We start from the raw sequence: 16768 nt of genomic DNA, 5'->3' as shown, positions 1-16768 counted from the left end.
GACAGATGTTTGTCTGCTTTGGAGTAGCAAAATAAATTGGAAAAGAACCTGCAGCGGGTTCAAATCCGAGCATCGGCATGCTACTGTGGCTGCATCTAGTGATACAAAGGCTTAATGTTTTAGTTTATGGCAGAATGTGGTTTCAAAAGTAGGCAATTATTAGTACACAAGTAATACATCTAATAAATCTAATACAGCATGTAGATGTTTGAAAAGATGCTCAGCACTTCTGGATTTATTTTATATTTTTTCATATATTGGTTTCATACTTGTTTCTTTTTAGACAAACAAATATTCAAGAGAGGCTATAGGCTTTAACCTACTTTTGCCAAGACCATACGTTTTCAAAGGAAAAATGCACTGTAGTCAACCATTAAAACAAGACTAATGTACAAGTTCTCACAAGCTTACTGCTGACTAAAAATGCAAGAACACTCCTGGTAAAGACAAACGTATTAGTGATTTTAGTAAATATGAACATGCATTGATTTATGGGGTCCACTTCAGCTACAGTACAACTCCTTAATACATTAAGAAATTAAACTCAGACTTTACTTAGAACTTCAGTGGAGCTCTCTCTTCATCAAAATGCACCATCAACAACACAGCTAAGTGCTCTTACCGTACACAGGAGAACTGAATTTTCAGCTGGATTGTACGACATATTAAACACAGGAAACTTGGAACCACTGTAGGGAGAAAAATATTCCTGTTAGAAGCTCAGACTTCTAATCTGCTGCAACTTGTCCCAAACACCCCTTTACCTTAAGAAGATTCTAAACATAATTTTTCTGCTGTGCTTCACATAATGTTCTGTCTGCCTATGCATGCATCACCCACCATTATTTTACTGGCAACTCAAATCAATTACAACAGGTTACTTTTGTCAAATGATGTTGACAACACTCCAAAATTTCGATAAACTAAAGATGTTTTGCCAATGTTATCCCTGTATGAAGGCATATTAAGACAGCATGGCAATTAACAGAATCAGAGCATTTCAAATCACAATTCAAGAGTTCACAAACAAGAGTTTATCAAAAGTTATGGCTAACGATATCCCACAGTTACTCCAAATTCAGACAAATGCAGGAGGTGTGTGTGGCTGGATTATTGGAAATGTAGAATGAAACACAAACAATCAGGAATAAAACATCACACGGGAAAGATTCTATGTGGTGTATGAGCATAGTGAAACAGAGTTCAACATCTAGAAGATGCTGGAAAGGAGTGAGTAGTATGTGAACAGATAAAGCTGACATTACAATGACAGTGGAAAATAAATACCATGTAGGGGAAAGATTCACGTGGTCTACGTTACAGTGACCTCCGACTGGATTTAAACAAAGAATGAGGGGGGCATCCTCCCATAACAGTTACTGTGTGAACTGTTCACTATGACTTAACATCTGAACGGATATTTTGTATTAATTTAGTTTGGAAGTGAATAGTAGGGTGCATTTTTATTTTAAGTATCTTTTCAGTTACTTTTATTATAATGTTATGGTGAAGTGAAATAAGTAACCATCAATGCTTTATTTTCTGGTCTAAGATACTCTGCAACAGTTGGATTTTTGAAATGATCTTCATTTTATTTTGGTCTTGGGTGTTACATCTGTCCTTGTACACTGGTTCAAAGATCTGTGGTACTCCTGCACTATCATTCCTGACAATGGGGAAACTGTCTCAGTGAGTCATTTCATGTGCACATTTAAACAAAAATCTGTGAATAAAATATACATAGTTATGCTGGTTCTTTTTATTCTTAGTTTTATATGAAAAATAATACTCCAATATTTAACATTACGAGCAAACAATAGGAGAAGAGTTCCTTAATAGTGAAGAAACATATCTTCCAGTAGCACTATAATTCACAGACTGAAGAGAATCTAGGTCCATTTTTCTTCCCTATTTCATATGTAAAAGAAAAAACCTGTACACATTTATGGCAACTGCACCACCAAGCAGCTATACCAAAACAAGTCTAGATATCAAAATTCAAAGTTGTTAGGGGGTGGGTCCTGGAACTGGTGACATTTTTACACTAGTGTGACAGTTATTACAGTTCTAGGATGTGAACTAATGGTACAACAAAGTACAGAGAGTTAACACGAAGGAAATGTTCAAGAGGAGCTTTCTCTATACTTTTAAGTAGCATGTTGTCAAACACCTGTACACCTGTCCTCACTTACCTGCGAAGCTGCATAACAGCAACGTCTTTGGAACTGTGAAAGTCCAGCTGACGCAGAAAGCGATCTTTTACATAATAAAGGATGTTACCATGGACAGCATATGCAGGACGTTCTCGTTCTAGCTTGAAAACTATCATTCCACTGTCATGGCCTGGAAAGGAAATAAAAATAAACACTTATCAGTAAAGTAACGGTTACAAAAATGTTACTTTTATGTTTGAAAGCTAAAAATGAAACCCAAGTCAGAACAGTGGAACAACTGTAAGTTGCATCTCACAAAGTCATATGTTCAAGTAAAAGCAAGTCCTGCGTTTACAGCTGAGAGTGAGGTGATGGCTGGACATCATATGGGTCACTCTTTGAGCTGGAATCTTAACAGTTATCTTCTATACTGTGCCTGTCAATGGGCACACATACATGTAACAGAAGACTGGATTAAACAAATCCTGACATGTCCTAGAACCTCAGCAAACTATAAATGTCATTTATACCAAAACAAACATTCTGACACAATAAATGCATCAGAAAAGGCACTACTAACTGGCTGAAGAACGGCATTACTAAACCACATGACGGCATTCCCTGTAGACTCTGAAGCAGAACTCACTGAAGCTCTGGATTAAATGTTAATAAACCAACACTGAAGATCTGCCGTGACAGAACTAAAGAGTGAGGTACAAGGGATCAAGCAGTGACTGCTCCATCAAGATAAACATACATTTTAAAGGGAAATGTTTTCTATCCAGTTAACATCATAAGTGCCCGAATGCCTGAAAGAACACAGACGCAATTACTAAAAAGTTAAGCGAGGTCTTTTTTGGATCAGTGTGCCACAACAGAAGTGGTTTGGGTAGTAGCACTTTTTCAGTCAGTGAGTACGATTCCACCTTCAGGAGGTCTCTACTAAAGCTATAATCCCTTCAGCTCACAAAGGGATCACCATCTATTACTGGGAATAATAAGCACAGTAAGCTATTTCAATCTGAAGGCAGCGAGTATTTGAGTAACTGGCAATACTTCAAGAAAGGTGCTACTAGAGTGGGACAGAGGAAAAAACATACTACTGCAATACTATACTTCTGAAGCACCTTTATGTTACTGCAATACTATACTTCTGAAGCACCTTTATGTTACTGCAATACTATACTTCTGAAGCACCTTTATGTTACTGCAATACTATACTTCTGAAGCACCTTTATGTTACTACAATACTATACTTCTGAAGCACCTTTATGTTACTGCAATACTATACTTCTGAAGCACCTTTATGTTACTGCAATACTATACTTCTGAAGCACCTTTATGTTACTGCAATACTATACTTCTGAAGCACCTTTATGTTACTGCAATACTATACTTCTGAAGCACCTTTATGTTACTGCAATACTATACTTCTGAAGCACCTTTATGTTACTGCAATACTATACTTCTGAAGCACCTTTATGTTACTGCAATACTATACTTCTGAAGCACCTTTATGTTACTGCAATACTATACTTCTGAAGCACCTTTATGTCTAAAGATGACAATTTCTTGGGAATAACACACAGAGCCAAAATTTATTACTTAATTTTAGAACAAAAAAAATTTCAAACCTGTACAAATGACGTATTAGTGCCATTCTCCAATGGACTTTAAAGGATAAAAAGCCTGTTAAAGCCAACCTAGAAAACTACAGAAGTTAAGCAGAAAATGAAGGTCAGACAAGGATCTCAGACTGGCAGATAAAACCTGGAGATTCTCAAGATCACAAAAACTAACTTCTGTAACAAGGCAAACTCAACACACCAAAGGAATTAACTCTTACATGGATTACTATAGATAGGTTATTGGAAAAAAAACACATGAAAAGTTTATTCATTCCTCACTAACTTAAATGCGATAAAAAACACAACACTATCTTCAGATGTTAGCATTTTCAGCAACTAGATTTTATACTCGGCACAGACAACCGTTCTAAAAGTGACACCCTCTCTGGACTCAGCAGGCCCAATAAATAAAACAGATGCATAAGAATTTTTCTCATTCTCAGGACACACACAAATCCTGCTACATTTCTGAGCAACACAATTTATTTTATTTTTATTTTATTTTACATTTGTTGACCGGGTTAGTCCAACTGGATGCATATCCATTTTCAGCAGAGGCCCAGGGAGATAAGCTCCGTGCAGAAAAAAAATAGCAAAATAAAACATTTTTACAAACAATGTTATTACAGGTTAATACATAAATTATCATAGAGGTCTAAGTACCTCCCATTTTAAAAATTTGAGTACAATTCTAAAAATAGGACTAATATTATTCCAGAGCAAGCTGTAACTTTATATATGCCCTAAAGTGCTTTTTAAGTTTTTTTTCTTTTTACCCAATGATGGCTTGAACAGAAATTATGATTAAGGAAAGAAATTCAATGTTGTGGTTCAGCTTTAGTTTCCCTTGCATCTTTTCAATATATTTTCTTGATCAAGACAGCACAATAATAACCATTTAGGAAATAACTCAATTAAGCCAATGCCCCCAGAAGCCATAGGGGTTGTAGATGCTCTGGGTTGCATTTCAGAGCAATTCCCAACCTTTTAATCCAAAAGTGGTCTAAACAAAAATCTAGAGTAAGAAAAAGAATTTCAGTCATATTTTTTTCTTTCAGTGAAGACGTAAGTTGTACCCAAGGCTTAAAATTCAAAGCTGACAAAAATAGTAGCTCAAAATAAATTAGCAAGTCAATTGTTGTGAGGATACACAGATCATCTATGGGAATACTGCCTGCCTCCCTAATCCCTCCAAAAAGACAGTCACTGCCTATACCACCCTCTGGTGTTAGACTGGAATGAAAGCAGAGGTTCAAATGGCCACAGTCATGTATTTCACGTGACTGCTGAAATACATATACATAGCATGCCTACTTACTCCACAATCCTAGCTCCCCCGAACCAGTATGTGCCTGGTTGTGAGGAAAGTGAAAATAAATAATGATTGCAATAATGTATTCTACTTTGCTGCTACCAGGCAGTACACTGTCCCTACAGGAGCCAAAGTAACTTTACTTTTCTAACAGACCTCAGAGGTATACAAAGAAAGGGAAGGATGACTACACAATTCCCAGCCCCCACATAACCTATATTTATATACACAAACATCTAAGCAGGGATGGTTTAGAATATTTGTGGTTGAGGGCAGAGGCTATTATCAGTTTTATCCTAACAGGCTCATATCACAACTCCATTCAGGCTAAAGAGTGCAATCAGAAAATGAAAGCATTTTTTTCCTCGTTTTTCCTCAACCAAAAACAGCTTTTTTAGGGTCCCCAAAGTCAAGGATGTTTAAGGGATCCCCCTGTATCCATTTATACAGTCTGGGGAGTGGAGGCCACCAGATTCCTAGACGATCAAAGTGTCTGAATGCTCTGTGACATATTTTAAGTCTTACTTTTGAAATATAATCACTTGTTAGCTGCATCTTTTATTGATACCCAGAAGAATAATATGCGTGTCCCAGCATTATTGGATGTATGCATTGATAAAAATAAGTGATATTTTGCACACACACACACACACACACACACACACACACACACACACACACACACACACACACACACACACACACATCACAGCAATGATAGTTTTGTACTTATTTCAGCAAATATTTTGTACACTAGTACTGCTACACAAGATCAGTGAGTGGTGTTTAGCAGTCATCAAACAGCAGCAGGAATAAGTCATTTTTATTTACCTCACTGTAAATCAATACCTATCACTATCCCTGATTTCACAGATATTCCTGACTTTGCCTCAGAATTTTGCTCTGTCACAATAAATCCAGTCATCAGATTTTCATACTTATTGTCTAAAAATGCATGTTGATGCAAAATGTGTTAGTCTAGTAACTTTTAAGTGAATCAGAATAATATTTAAAATGTGTTCTTCATTTTAAGACTTTATTATGCTATAATTTTTATCACTGAACAGAATTCTTCAGCAAAGACATTGAGAGTTATAGTATCAGTTGTTCTGCCAGTATGTATAAAAACCTTGAAAAAGAAACCATCCCTGAAGATTAGAAGTAGCAGCTCTTCCTAAACTCCAAGGTTTGCACTGTGATCGTTCACCCTGGGTTGCTGATCTCTCTAGTGCTTACTTTGTTTATGTTCATTACAGCTTTGCCCTAGCAGGGTCATATCACAGTCATGTTCAGGTTAAAGGGTGTAATTGAAAATTAATACATTTTTTCTCCTCATTTTTCCCCAACCAACAGCAGCTTTTGTGGGGCCCTCACACAGCCAATGATGATTAAGGGGCCCCCTGTAGCCACAGCTATTGGAGGTACCTAAGGCTGGTAATGTTAATTTTAGTGAAGAGGATGTCCACCAACAGGGCTCAATTAGGCCAGGGGCAGTCTTTTATTGGTAAAATATTTAATGAAATTGTAAAGCTTCTTACTTGACATAATATTACTACTGTAACTAAAGATCTTTGAATTTTGAAGGAGATAATAAATAAGAGTTATTGTTACTTACCTGCTTTATTAAGTATTCAAGCTTGCTGTATTAGCTTTTGCTGGTTTAGCAGACATGTTACCAAATAACAAGATAACATAACTTGCAGTGGTTGGGACCCCTCAGGATATGAATATTATACTATAGACTGGGAAGAAATAGGTCTGGGATAACAGGAAAATAAAACCTTTATATTTACAGAGAGTATTAGAAGTTAGGCTGGAAAAATCAAAGAGGACAGAAATACATCACAGTGCCGAAGGCAGGTAGTGGACAAAATTACAGAGAGGACAGAAATACTTTGCAGTGCAGTAGGCAGGTACAGTTCAGATTGCAGATAGAATACAGAAAGTCAAACTAAAAGAGGCATAAGTGTGTCTTTTATATATATTAAAGAGTTTCCACACTAAGAGTAAGCTTAGGGCATGAACAGAAGGGTAAGGGATAGCAAAAAGGTGAAGTGGCAAGAAGGAAGGTAGAGCTAGTCATAGGGAAATAGTGGGTAGGCCGTACCTGTTATGAGTAGAAAAAGTAGAAAAACTGATCAGTCAGGTTTAGTACAGGGGCATAGCCAGTGTGTTCTTAGGAAAAGTTTCAGTTTGTTTTTGAAAAGAGATGTGGAGGAAACTGAAGAAAGTTCACTGGGGAGAAGGTTCCAGGATTTTCCAACAGTGTTGCTGAAAAGAGAGTCCCCAGCCTTGTTATTAGATTTAGAGGTGTTTACAAGAAGTTTGTGTGATGAGCGCAAGGAATCCAGATTCTTATAGGGATAGATGAGGTTAGTTAATATAGGAGTACTGGAAGGTTGGTAAAGAGTCTTATGGGCAATGGTTAGTTGGTGGAATTTAAGCAGATTCTGAATTTCTAGCCATCCAAGCTGCTTAAGATTATAGCAGTGCTGGGTTCTGAATGGGTTGCCAGTAGCACACCTGGCAATGTTATTGTAGGAGATATCCAGTTTGGCAAGGTTATTTTTAGATAAATTAGTAAATATGGGTGAGGCATAGAGGAGTGTAGAGATTAGATGGGTGTGAGCAATAGTTTTTCTGACTGTTGGTGAAAGGAATGGTTTGATTCTGTAGAGAGAGCCTAGCTTTTTATTGATGGTTTTTATCGTATTGTTGATGTGTGTGTCAAAGTTAAGACTGTTGTCTATGGTAATACCAAGTAGTTTAGTAGTTGGGTCAGGTGATATGGGAGTACCATTTGTGGATATTACTGAGAAATCTATTGGGACAGTCTTACAAGTAGGATTGAAAAGGAGGAGTTTTGTTTTTTTGGGGTTCAACAGAAGGCAATGTTGTGTAAACCATTGTTCTACTGTATTAAATACTTTTTCTGGTTTGTGTATTAAATACTTCTTAGGTAAGGGAGTGAAGTTTAGAAGTTGATGTGGCTGTACATACAAGTGTAGAATCATCAGCGTACTGAACACATGTAGCTTGGGGGATTGCTAGATGAAGGTCATTGATAAATATGGAGAAAAGAAGAGGACCTAATATGTTAATGGGCAGGTGGGTAGATAGAGTGTTGTGCCAAAATGCCACAATACAAAAATCTCTACTGATGCATACTCATCTACAGTACTCTGTATTCACAGACAAGCACAAAGACTCCATTTTGTCCCACAATGTACTGCCAATCACAGAACTCTTGTATCAAAAATAAACAAATTACCACCACAAGGCTGTGCCTGACAACAGTAACAAAGGACTGCTAAAGTCACCCTGCTGCCCTCAGTCAAGTATAACAGTACAGTTTTAATGAAATTAACTAATTCTATACAATTACAGTAATGTGCAGTGAAAAATGTACCTCTAATATGTAGAATATGCAGCAATTACCTCCCAATCTACTACAAAACATTTCATGTAAAAACATTCTGAAAGTAGGTGAAAATCAGCTCACAGTAATTAGTGCTTTGCATAAATACGTTTTTTTTTCCTGAATGTCCCTGTTGAATTTATTATAATGTTCTAAAGCTCGAGATATAATTTGTGAGTAACACTCCGAATTATATGACCTGCACTTAAGCATTAGGACAGATTTCTGAAGTCTGAAATGTGACATTACAAAAGTCACATAAGGCACACCGTTATCGGACATTCAGAAATGCTCTGCAGAACCTTACATAAATGAGCAGGAGCTCTTACCAGCAGCAAACAGATTGAGATTAGGATGAGCTGTCAAAACCCAAAAACGATCATGATCTCTGCGGAAGGTTTGTACACCAGTCCTAAGAAATGTAAAGGAAAACAAAAGCAATTAATAGCACATCCAGAAAAATTAAACAAAAATGCCATCAAGGAACAAATGTTCGGCATTCATTTTTGGAATACAAAACTTGCATCAAAGGGTCTGAAAAGGCTACATGATGAAGCAGCTATTAGCTTAGATCTTGCCCTACAACTGAGATAGTCAAACAGCAAACCAGCTTGGCTAATTAACTGCATGGTTACCAAGGCAAGTTTGACTTTTTGTAACCAGAAAGGCACTGAAAGCAAAAAAACAGATAAAATCACGGAACCTTTATTGTCCAAAAATAAAATAAGAATATGTATATAGCAACCGTAACTGACTAAGCGCTTTCACCCTCATGGGCATCTTCAGAGTCAGTTTGACTTTGTGTTATTTATTAATGAAGTAGAATTGTGTAAGGTCATCACAATACTCCACTGCAGAACAGTCATGGGATACTTTACAAATGGAATCAAAAAGATAATACAGCTGTGTAAAATCTTACCATAACAATAAATGTCTTCTCTTCACTGTTGTAGTATTCATAACATTAGGGACTCCCGGCCTAGGGAATTCTGATGTCCGGCCAGTATACCAAAGCCTTAGGTTGCTTTAAGGTATGCCGTATGTCACACTTACGCTCATGTAGCATAGGGTATAAAGGTGACGTCCAGACATACCATTCTCAGAACTGAAAGCCCCCGTATGAACACCAGTCCAAGGAAAACCAAGAGGTAACCAGTATGTGCAGATGAGAAATGGCCCGGGGGGAAGGGAGTGAATACTGCAACAGTGAAGAGAAGGGCATCTACCATTATGGTAAGATTTTATATAGTTTTTAGGTCCTTCCATATCACTACTGCAGTACTCATAACATTAGGGAGAGTGGCAAAGCTCAAGAAGAATCTTGGGAGGGAAAAGGACCAGCAGAGCCCTCTAGGAAGCCACAAAGGATGGCCATAGCAAAACCAGCTTTAGCTCTGAAGATTCCATTCAGCTTATAGTGTTTGGTAAATATATGCACAGAAGTCCAGACAGCTGCCTCAAGAATAGATTTAGTACCCAAACCCTTGAATAAAAGCACCAAAGGAAGCCACAGCCCCATCAGAACCAGGAAGGCTCTTACCATGAAAAGAACAGCAAAAAGAACTAGCTTTAGAGACCCAAGAATACATAGTTTGCTAGGACCCAACTAGTCCTAAAGACCTAGGATGAAAGGAAACAAAGAGCGGATCAGATTTCCTCATAATCTTAGACTTATCCAAATAAAACTTGAGTTGTCTATGCACATCCAAAGTATGCAGTTCCTTCTCACTACCAGATAGCGGAGAAGGGAAAAAGTGGGCAAATGAATAGATTGATTAAGGGACAACTCATTCACTCCTTTTGGCATAAAATAAGAATTAGTATATGGAAAGGACACCCTGTCCTTATGAAACATCAAAAATTAAATAAATAAATAAATAAATAAAAAGAGGTAAAGCTGTAAGCACTTGAAGCTCAGACACCCATCTGGCAGAAGTAAGGGCTAACTAAAGAACAGTCTTCCAAGAGCAAGGCTGCAAGAAAGCTGAAGCTGCTGGTTCAAAAGGAGCCCAGAGTCAATTTCAAGACAAAATTCAGATCCCAGGGAGGAGGAACAGGCTTCCTGGAAGACCTAAGGAGGACACCTTTTAGGAATTGTCTAGCCTCAAATCTAAAAGCCAAAGGAGAAGATAAAGACAGACAAGCAGATACAGCTGATAAGTGGACCTTAACAGAAGAGTAAGCCAAACCAGAACTGAGCAATGCATACAGATAGGAAAGAACCAAAGGAATGTCCAAGGTAAGTGGATTCAGGTTATGGGAAAGACACCAAATAGATACCCATTTCCATTTGGATAAAGTAGGATTTCCTACTATTGGGTTTCTTGGGCTCCTGCAGAACCCTAAGCATGTCCTCATAAAAAGGTGTCTATGAGGAATCAAAATCCTATTACCCACAGTGTCAGTTGAAGAGTGGACAAGTGGGAATAGATGAGAGAGCCCTTGTCCTGTGCGAGTATGCCCACCCTGTGAGGTAACTTGTGACTATTGTCCTTGGCTAAATGCAGACGAGAGAACCAATGCTGTCTTTGCCAAAAGGGAGTCCTCAACAAGATTTTGGGAGCATCCTGTTGAATTCTGAACAGGACTTTTGTAATGAGGAGAAGGGGATGGAAAGTACAGGGAAACATCCCCTTCAAGAAAAAAAATACAGGGGGTCCACCTTCCAAACCAGTGGACCTGGGACTGGAGGCAAAAAGATCTATTTGAGGAGTACCCCAGTGGTGGGCAATGTCCAGAAACACAGCCCTGTGAAGCATCCATTCATGGGATTGCATTAAGAACCTGCTCAGAGTATCTTCCACAATGTTTTGACCTGAGGGAATGTAAACTGCCTGAAGAGTTACTTGATACTAGACAGCCAGATCCCACATGAGGAGTGCTAACCGGCAAAGAAAAAAAATGACCTTACCCCCCCCCCCTTATTTGTTCACATACCACATCGCTGTGGTACTATCTTTAAAACCCCTTGAGAGGTCATGGGAAGAAAAGAGGATGAAAAGCCTGAAGTGCCAGCAGAAGAGCCCTCATCTCTGACACTGATGTGCTCTTTCTGTTGAGAAGGTGACCACACCCCTGCACTTTTAGGGAGCCAAAAGCTGCTCCCCCATCCCACATCTGAAACATCAGTGAACAGCTCCTGAGAGGGAAGAGAGAGATAAAAGGGGAGCCCTGGATTCAGAAATAACTAATGGGTCCACCAGTGAAGTTCTTTGTTGAAACAAAGCAGAAGAGGAAGTACAAATTCTAGAATGAGCACGTTGAAGTCAAACTGACTTCAGGAACCACTGAAACTTGCTCATGTGAAGTTTGGCCAGGGGGAGCATAGGGATGGTGGATTCCATGAAACCCAGAGCTCTCAGAAACTCCCTGGCTATAATGCAAGCCAGAGGAAGAAGATTTTGAGATAAGGAGATGAGAATCAAGGCCTTGGGAGGAGGCAGGGATGCCAGCAAAGGCACCGTCTGAATCCTGCAACCCAGAAAAACATGGTCCTAAGTAGGAGTAAGAGAAGACTTTTTGAAGTTTACTGTAAACTCCAGGTTCTGAAGAAGAGAAATGGCAAAAAGTACAGTTGTGTACACTTACCATAAATGTAGATGTTAGAGTGTATTCACTTTTGCAGTCCTTACAAAATGAGTTATCTGGCTCCCGGAAGCCCACAGTCGGCCAGAATACCAAAGTCCTTGGTGTAGTACGTCAACTGCCTTCAGATTCAGCCTGACATCAGGACGTCAGGTACAAAGGAAGGCAGCTGACGCCATTTCCTCAGTTTTTCTTGCCTTAACTGTCAGGAGCCCCCCCCCCCCCCAAAAAAATGAGGTTAGACCAGGAAAAGAAAAATCCAGTCTGAGCCCTAGGAAAAAAGGGGGATGGAAGGGGGGGGGGGGACCAGGGCTGCAACAGTGAATACACTCGAACATCTACATTTATGTTAAGTGTACACAACGTTACTATGTTTATCGTGTTTCACTGTTGCAGACCTTGCAAAATGGGTTGATTCTCAAAGCCCAGAAGAAAAATAAAAGGGAGGAGGAAAACCCACTGTTTAAGGCTTGGTAAGGATGCCCTGTAACACTGTAGTGGCAAAACCAGTCCTGGACTAAAACAAGGGTAAATTGTAATGTTTAGTAAAAGTGTGGACAGAAGTCCAAAGAGCTGCTTCCAGGATGTTCCTAGTAGGTACACCACTTAAAAAATCTGCTGAGGTACAGGCTGCTCTAGTAGAATGGGTCCTAATACTCTGTGGAGGAACCTTGCCATGCTGTAAGTAACAAAAGGGAATTATCTGTTTAGAAATAGCTTTGCTCCAAGCTCCAGGAGCAAAAGTGACCAACAACTGATCCGACTTTCCAGGTAAAATCTAAGCTGTCTATGCACATCCTGGGAATGCAGTAACCTCTTCCATTTATTCTGAGGATTAGGAAAGAAGGTACGCAGGTGGATAGACTGGTTAAGAGTCAGGCTAGAAACCACCTTAGGCATAAAGGAGGGATTAGTTCGAAGAGAAACTCGATCCACATGGAAGATGATAAAAGGCTCTACTGCCATTAAGGCCTGCAGCTCAGAAACTCTTCTAGATGAAGTAATAGCCCAGAGAAAGGCAGTTTTCCACAGTTCCTTAGGTGCCCTTCTGGGAGTCCTTAAATTGCTAGCACCCCTAAGAACTGTTTCAGCAAGGGATGAGAGAAAATGGGTTGCTCAAAGGAACAATGTGCAGAAATAGCTGAAGCATGAATCGTGATAGAAGAAAAGGAAAGTTCACCATTAAGCAAGCCAGCCAGATAGTCAAGAATAAGAGGAAGAGCAGGTTGAGAAGGGTCTTCCCCTCTAGTCTGCATCCAAATGGAGAATCTTTTCCACTTATCTGCGTAAGATTTCCTAGTGCTAGGCCTCCTGCCCTCATGAAGGACCTCAAACACCTGTTGGGAAAGGTTTAAATTATGAGCCTTTCCCCCCTCCGGAGCCAAGAGATCTGGTATCAGGGGAAGATGCCAAGGCTGAGACTGGGAGAGAATGCGAAGAAGTGGATACCAATGCTGCTTGGGCCAGTCTGGAGCTGATGATGATGGCCCTTTGGTTTGTCATCCCCCATCTTTAACAGCACTCTGGGAAGAAGAGGCAGAGGAGGGAATGGATAGATAGAGAGCTGTGTCCAGGGAAGGACAGAGCATCCACTTTCCAAGCCTTGTCGTGATGATCCCTGGTGCAAAAGGTTGGAAGAAGGTGGTTGGTCGGAGTTGAGAAGAGATCCACCTGTGGAGTGCCCCAATGCTGAATAATGCGATAGAAGACCGTCTTGTTTAGTTGCTACTTGTGAGAATCCAGGACCTGCTTGCTCAACTGGTCTGCTGAAGTGTTGAGCCTTCCAGGAAGAAACTGAGCTATCAGATGAATGCCCATGGAAGCTGCTATGGACCATAGTATCATGCTTTGTCTGCACAGGGGGTAAGAGTGAGTCCCTCCCTGCTTGTTGATGTACCACATGATTGTGGTGGTGTTTGTCCTGACTAGAAGAGTACCAGGAGAGAGAAAATGCTTGAAAGCCATCAAGGCCTGCTGGACTGCCATCAATGCCTTCAGATTTATGTGCAAATGAACCTGTTGATAGTTCCAAGAACCCTGAATGCATCTGCCCTCTAGATGTGTTCCCCAAGCATAGTCTGAGGTATCTGTGGTGAGAGTCTGGCTGGTAGGAGGTGGACAGAAAGGCAGGCCTTGGTTCTGTGCACAGGCCATCACCCACCAAAGGAACTCAGTCTGCAGGCAGGGATTCAGAGGAAGTAACACGTCTAAATCCTGTGTGTGCTGACACCAAAGGTTTTTGAGGTACCATTGTATTTTCCTCATAAGCAGTCTAGCATATGGAATCATTACAATACATGAAGCCATGAATCCCAAGGCTTGCAGGAATTGCCTTGCAGAGAGCTGGGTCATACTTGCCAAATTCTTGAAGTAATTTGAAAGATCCATTTGTGTCTCTTGAGGGAGGAATACCATCTGGGCAGCTGTGTTCAGACTTGCTCCCAGGAATGCAATCTCCCTGGTGGGTACCAATTTTGACTTATAGCCCAAAGAGGTGAGAAGGTTCTTTACAAAAGTCCAAATCCTTTAGAAGTTGCTCTGGAGAGTTTGCCTGAATAAGACAATCGTCCAGGTAAGGGTAAATTTGAATTTCTTTGCCTGCAAAAAAGCAAATGACTGGAGCTAGGCATTTTGTAAAAACTCTGGGAGCAGTAGATAAGCCAAAGAGCAGTGCAGAGAATTGGAAGTGCCTGTTCCCGGCTCCTGAAGCAAAGGAACTGCCTGCAGCTTTCCCTTATTGGGCTGTGCAGATAAGCTTCTTTGAGATCCAAAGTCACCAGCCATGATTCCTTTGGCCAGCATTGGCAGCAACTGCTGAAGAGTGAGCATCTTGAACTTGGGAATCACCAGAAAAGTGTTTAGAATGGACAAATCCAGAATAGGGCGTCATGTGCTCCCTTTTTGGGAACCAGGAAAAGTCTCGAGTAGAAACCTTGGCCTATCTGTGGTGCAGGAACTGGCTCTATTGCTCCCAGGTTTAGCAAAGAAGACACTTGTTTTTCTTCTTCTGCCCTTTGAAGTGGGGGAATATCTGGGTATCCTTGGTGGACCGGGAAGGTGTGAAAGGAGAACTTATAGCCTTGGGATACTACTTTGAGCACCCATTTGTCATCTGTGATGGTGTACCACACATGTGCAAAAATGGCTAACCTTCCCCCCCAAAGGAAACCCTGGGCCCACAGAGACAGGCAGGGGAAGGCCGGAGTCATTGGGAATGCTTGCTTTGGGAAGTTTGCTTAGGAAACTCTGATTTTGAAGAGGAAGCCTGCCAGTGCTTAGCCTTTTGAGGGGTGGAAGTCTGTCCCCTAGAAGACCTGTAACCCCTAGGCCTAGTGCGACCCGGTTTCCTAGGGTCAGGAAAAGTCCAATTCTTAGAAGGGTAATGTCTACTAAAACAAGGAGGTTGAACTTGCAGAAAGTCCATAACAGTTTGCATAGATCTGGCCTTATCCTCCAACTTTTTCAACACCTCTTCGGCTTTGCTACCAAAAAGATTGTCCTTGTGCAAAGGTACAGCCAATAATTTAGATTTGGCAAGTTCAGAAAGGTACTGTTCTCCGAGACAAGCATGACTTCTAATAACAGAACCAGTGGCAGCTGCCCTGTAAGAAGCCTCCAAAGTGTCGAAACCAGAATGTAGAGAATGTTTAGTGACAAGAGTGGTAGAATTCAGTAAATATTACATGTCCTTACTCTTCATCAGGGAAGGAACACTCGAAATTTTAGTCTTCATGGCCTCCAAAGTATGCTGCTGATACTTAAGCATATGAAAAAGACAATTAACATACCTAATCACCAGGGTGGAAGAAGTATAAACCTTTTTATCCCATCTATCCAAGGCCCTGGATTCCTGTCAGAAGGAACAGGATTTTTAGCAACCGTGGCTCTAACACCTTTAGGGCCCTGAGAAATAATCTCTGGATCAGCAGTAGGATTCTTAAAAAGGAACTGATGATAATCAGGAACCCTATAATACCAGTCAGGCTTTCTGGGAGCAGGAGGAACAGAATTAGGAGTCAAAGAATTCTCCAAGAAAACATCAACAACTTCCAAAACCAGAGGGATAGTCAAAGGCTTATGCTGCGGCAAATCCAAGAATTCCCTAATCTGTTTCTTAGATTGAGGGTAATCCTGACTTTCCCATTTGAAATGCTCCCTAAGGGTATTCAGAGTATTTCCAAAAGAAAAATCTTCTGGAGGGGAGGCAGAAGGGATGGAGTCTTCTGCATCAGAGTCCTCAAAACCAGAAAAAAGTTGAGAGTTTTCTTCTATCAGCAGAGTTGCTGGAAACCTCAGAGTCTGAGGCAGACAAAACTTCTGGGGACAATTCCCTAGTCCTCTTAGAAGGATGTGGCTGAGAGCCCCTGATAAGGGTCAAGAGATCACTAGCCATTTTAATCATCTGAGACTGATGCATTTGAGGGGAGGCCGGCACCTGCTTTGGAGTAGATTTTCGGCTGGAAGGCCTGCTAGAAAGCTGGAGGGACTCAGGAGGCCTAGCCACCGCAGTAGTCTGAACCAAGGTCATCAGTTTGGATCTCGTCTCCGGGTGGAGAAAAGAGGCATCAGAAGCCGGTGCCTGCTTAGCGGCTCCGGAACCAGAGGCGGAGACTGGCGGAGGGTCAGAAGACGAAGGGGAAGCCTGCAGAATGGAGGACTCACAAAAGGTCTC

The 16768-nt window shown here is 40.6% G+C and overlaps 1 protein-coding gene across 1 annotated transcript in view; it reads right to left on the bottom strand.

Annotated features, from left to right (window-relative positions):
• The window catches only part of COPA (COPI coat complex subunit alpha), a 915755-nt gene that overhangs the window by 686310 nt on the left and 212677 nt on the right, over window positions 1-16768 (bottom strand). The window contains exons 10-12 of the mRNA XM_044059531.1: window positions 8841-8923; window positions 2193-2343; window positions 623-689 (exon numbers count right to left, since the gene is read on the bottom strand). Of these exons, the coding sequence (XP_043915466.1) occupies window positions 623-689; window positions 2193-2343; window positions 8841-8923 (301 nt within the window). The remainder of the gene's footprint in view (window positions 1-622; window positions 690-2192; window positions 2344-8840; window positions 8924-16768) is intronic.

Source organism: Protopterus annectens, chromosome 17.part0 (genome assembly GCF_019279795.1).
Source record: "Protopterus annectens isolate FY-2018-M chromosome 17.part0, PAN1.0, whole genome shotgun sequence".
Lineage (NCBI taxonomy): Eukaryota > Metazoa > Chordata > Ceratodontiformes > Protopteridae > Protopterus > Protopterus annectens.
This window is presented reverse-complemented; position numbering and strand designations above follow the sequence as displayed.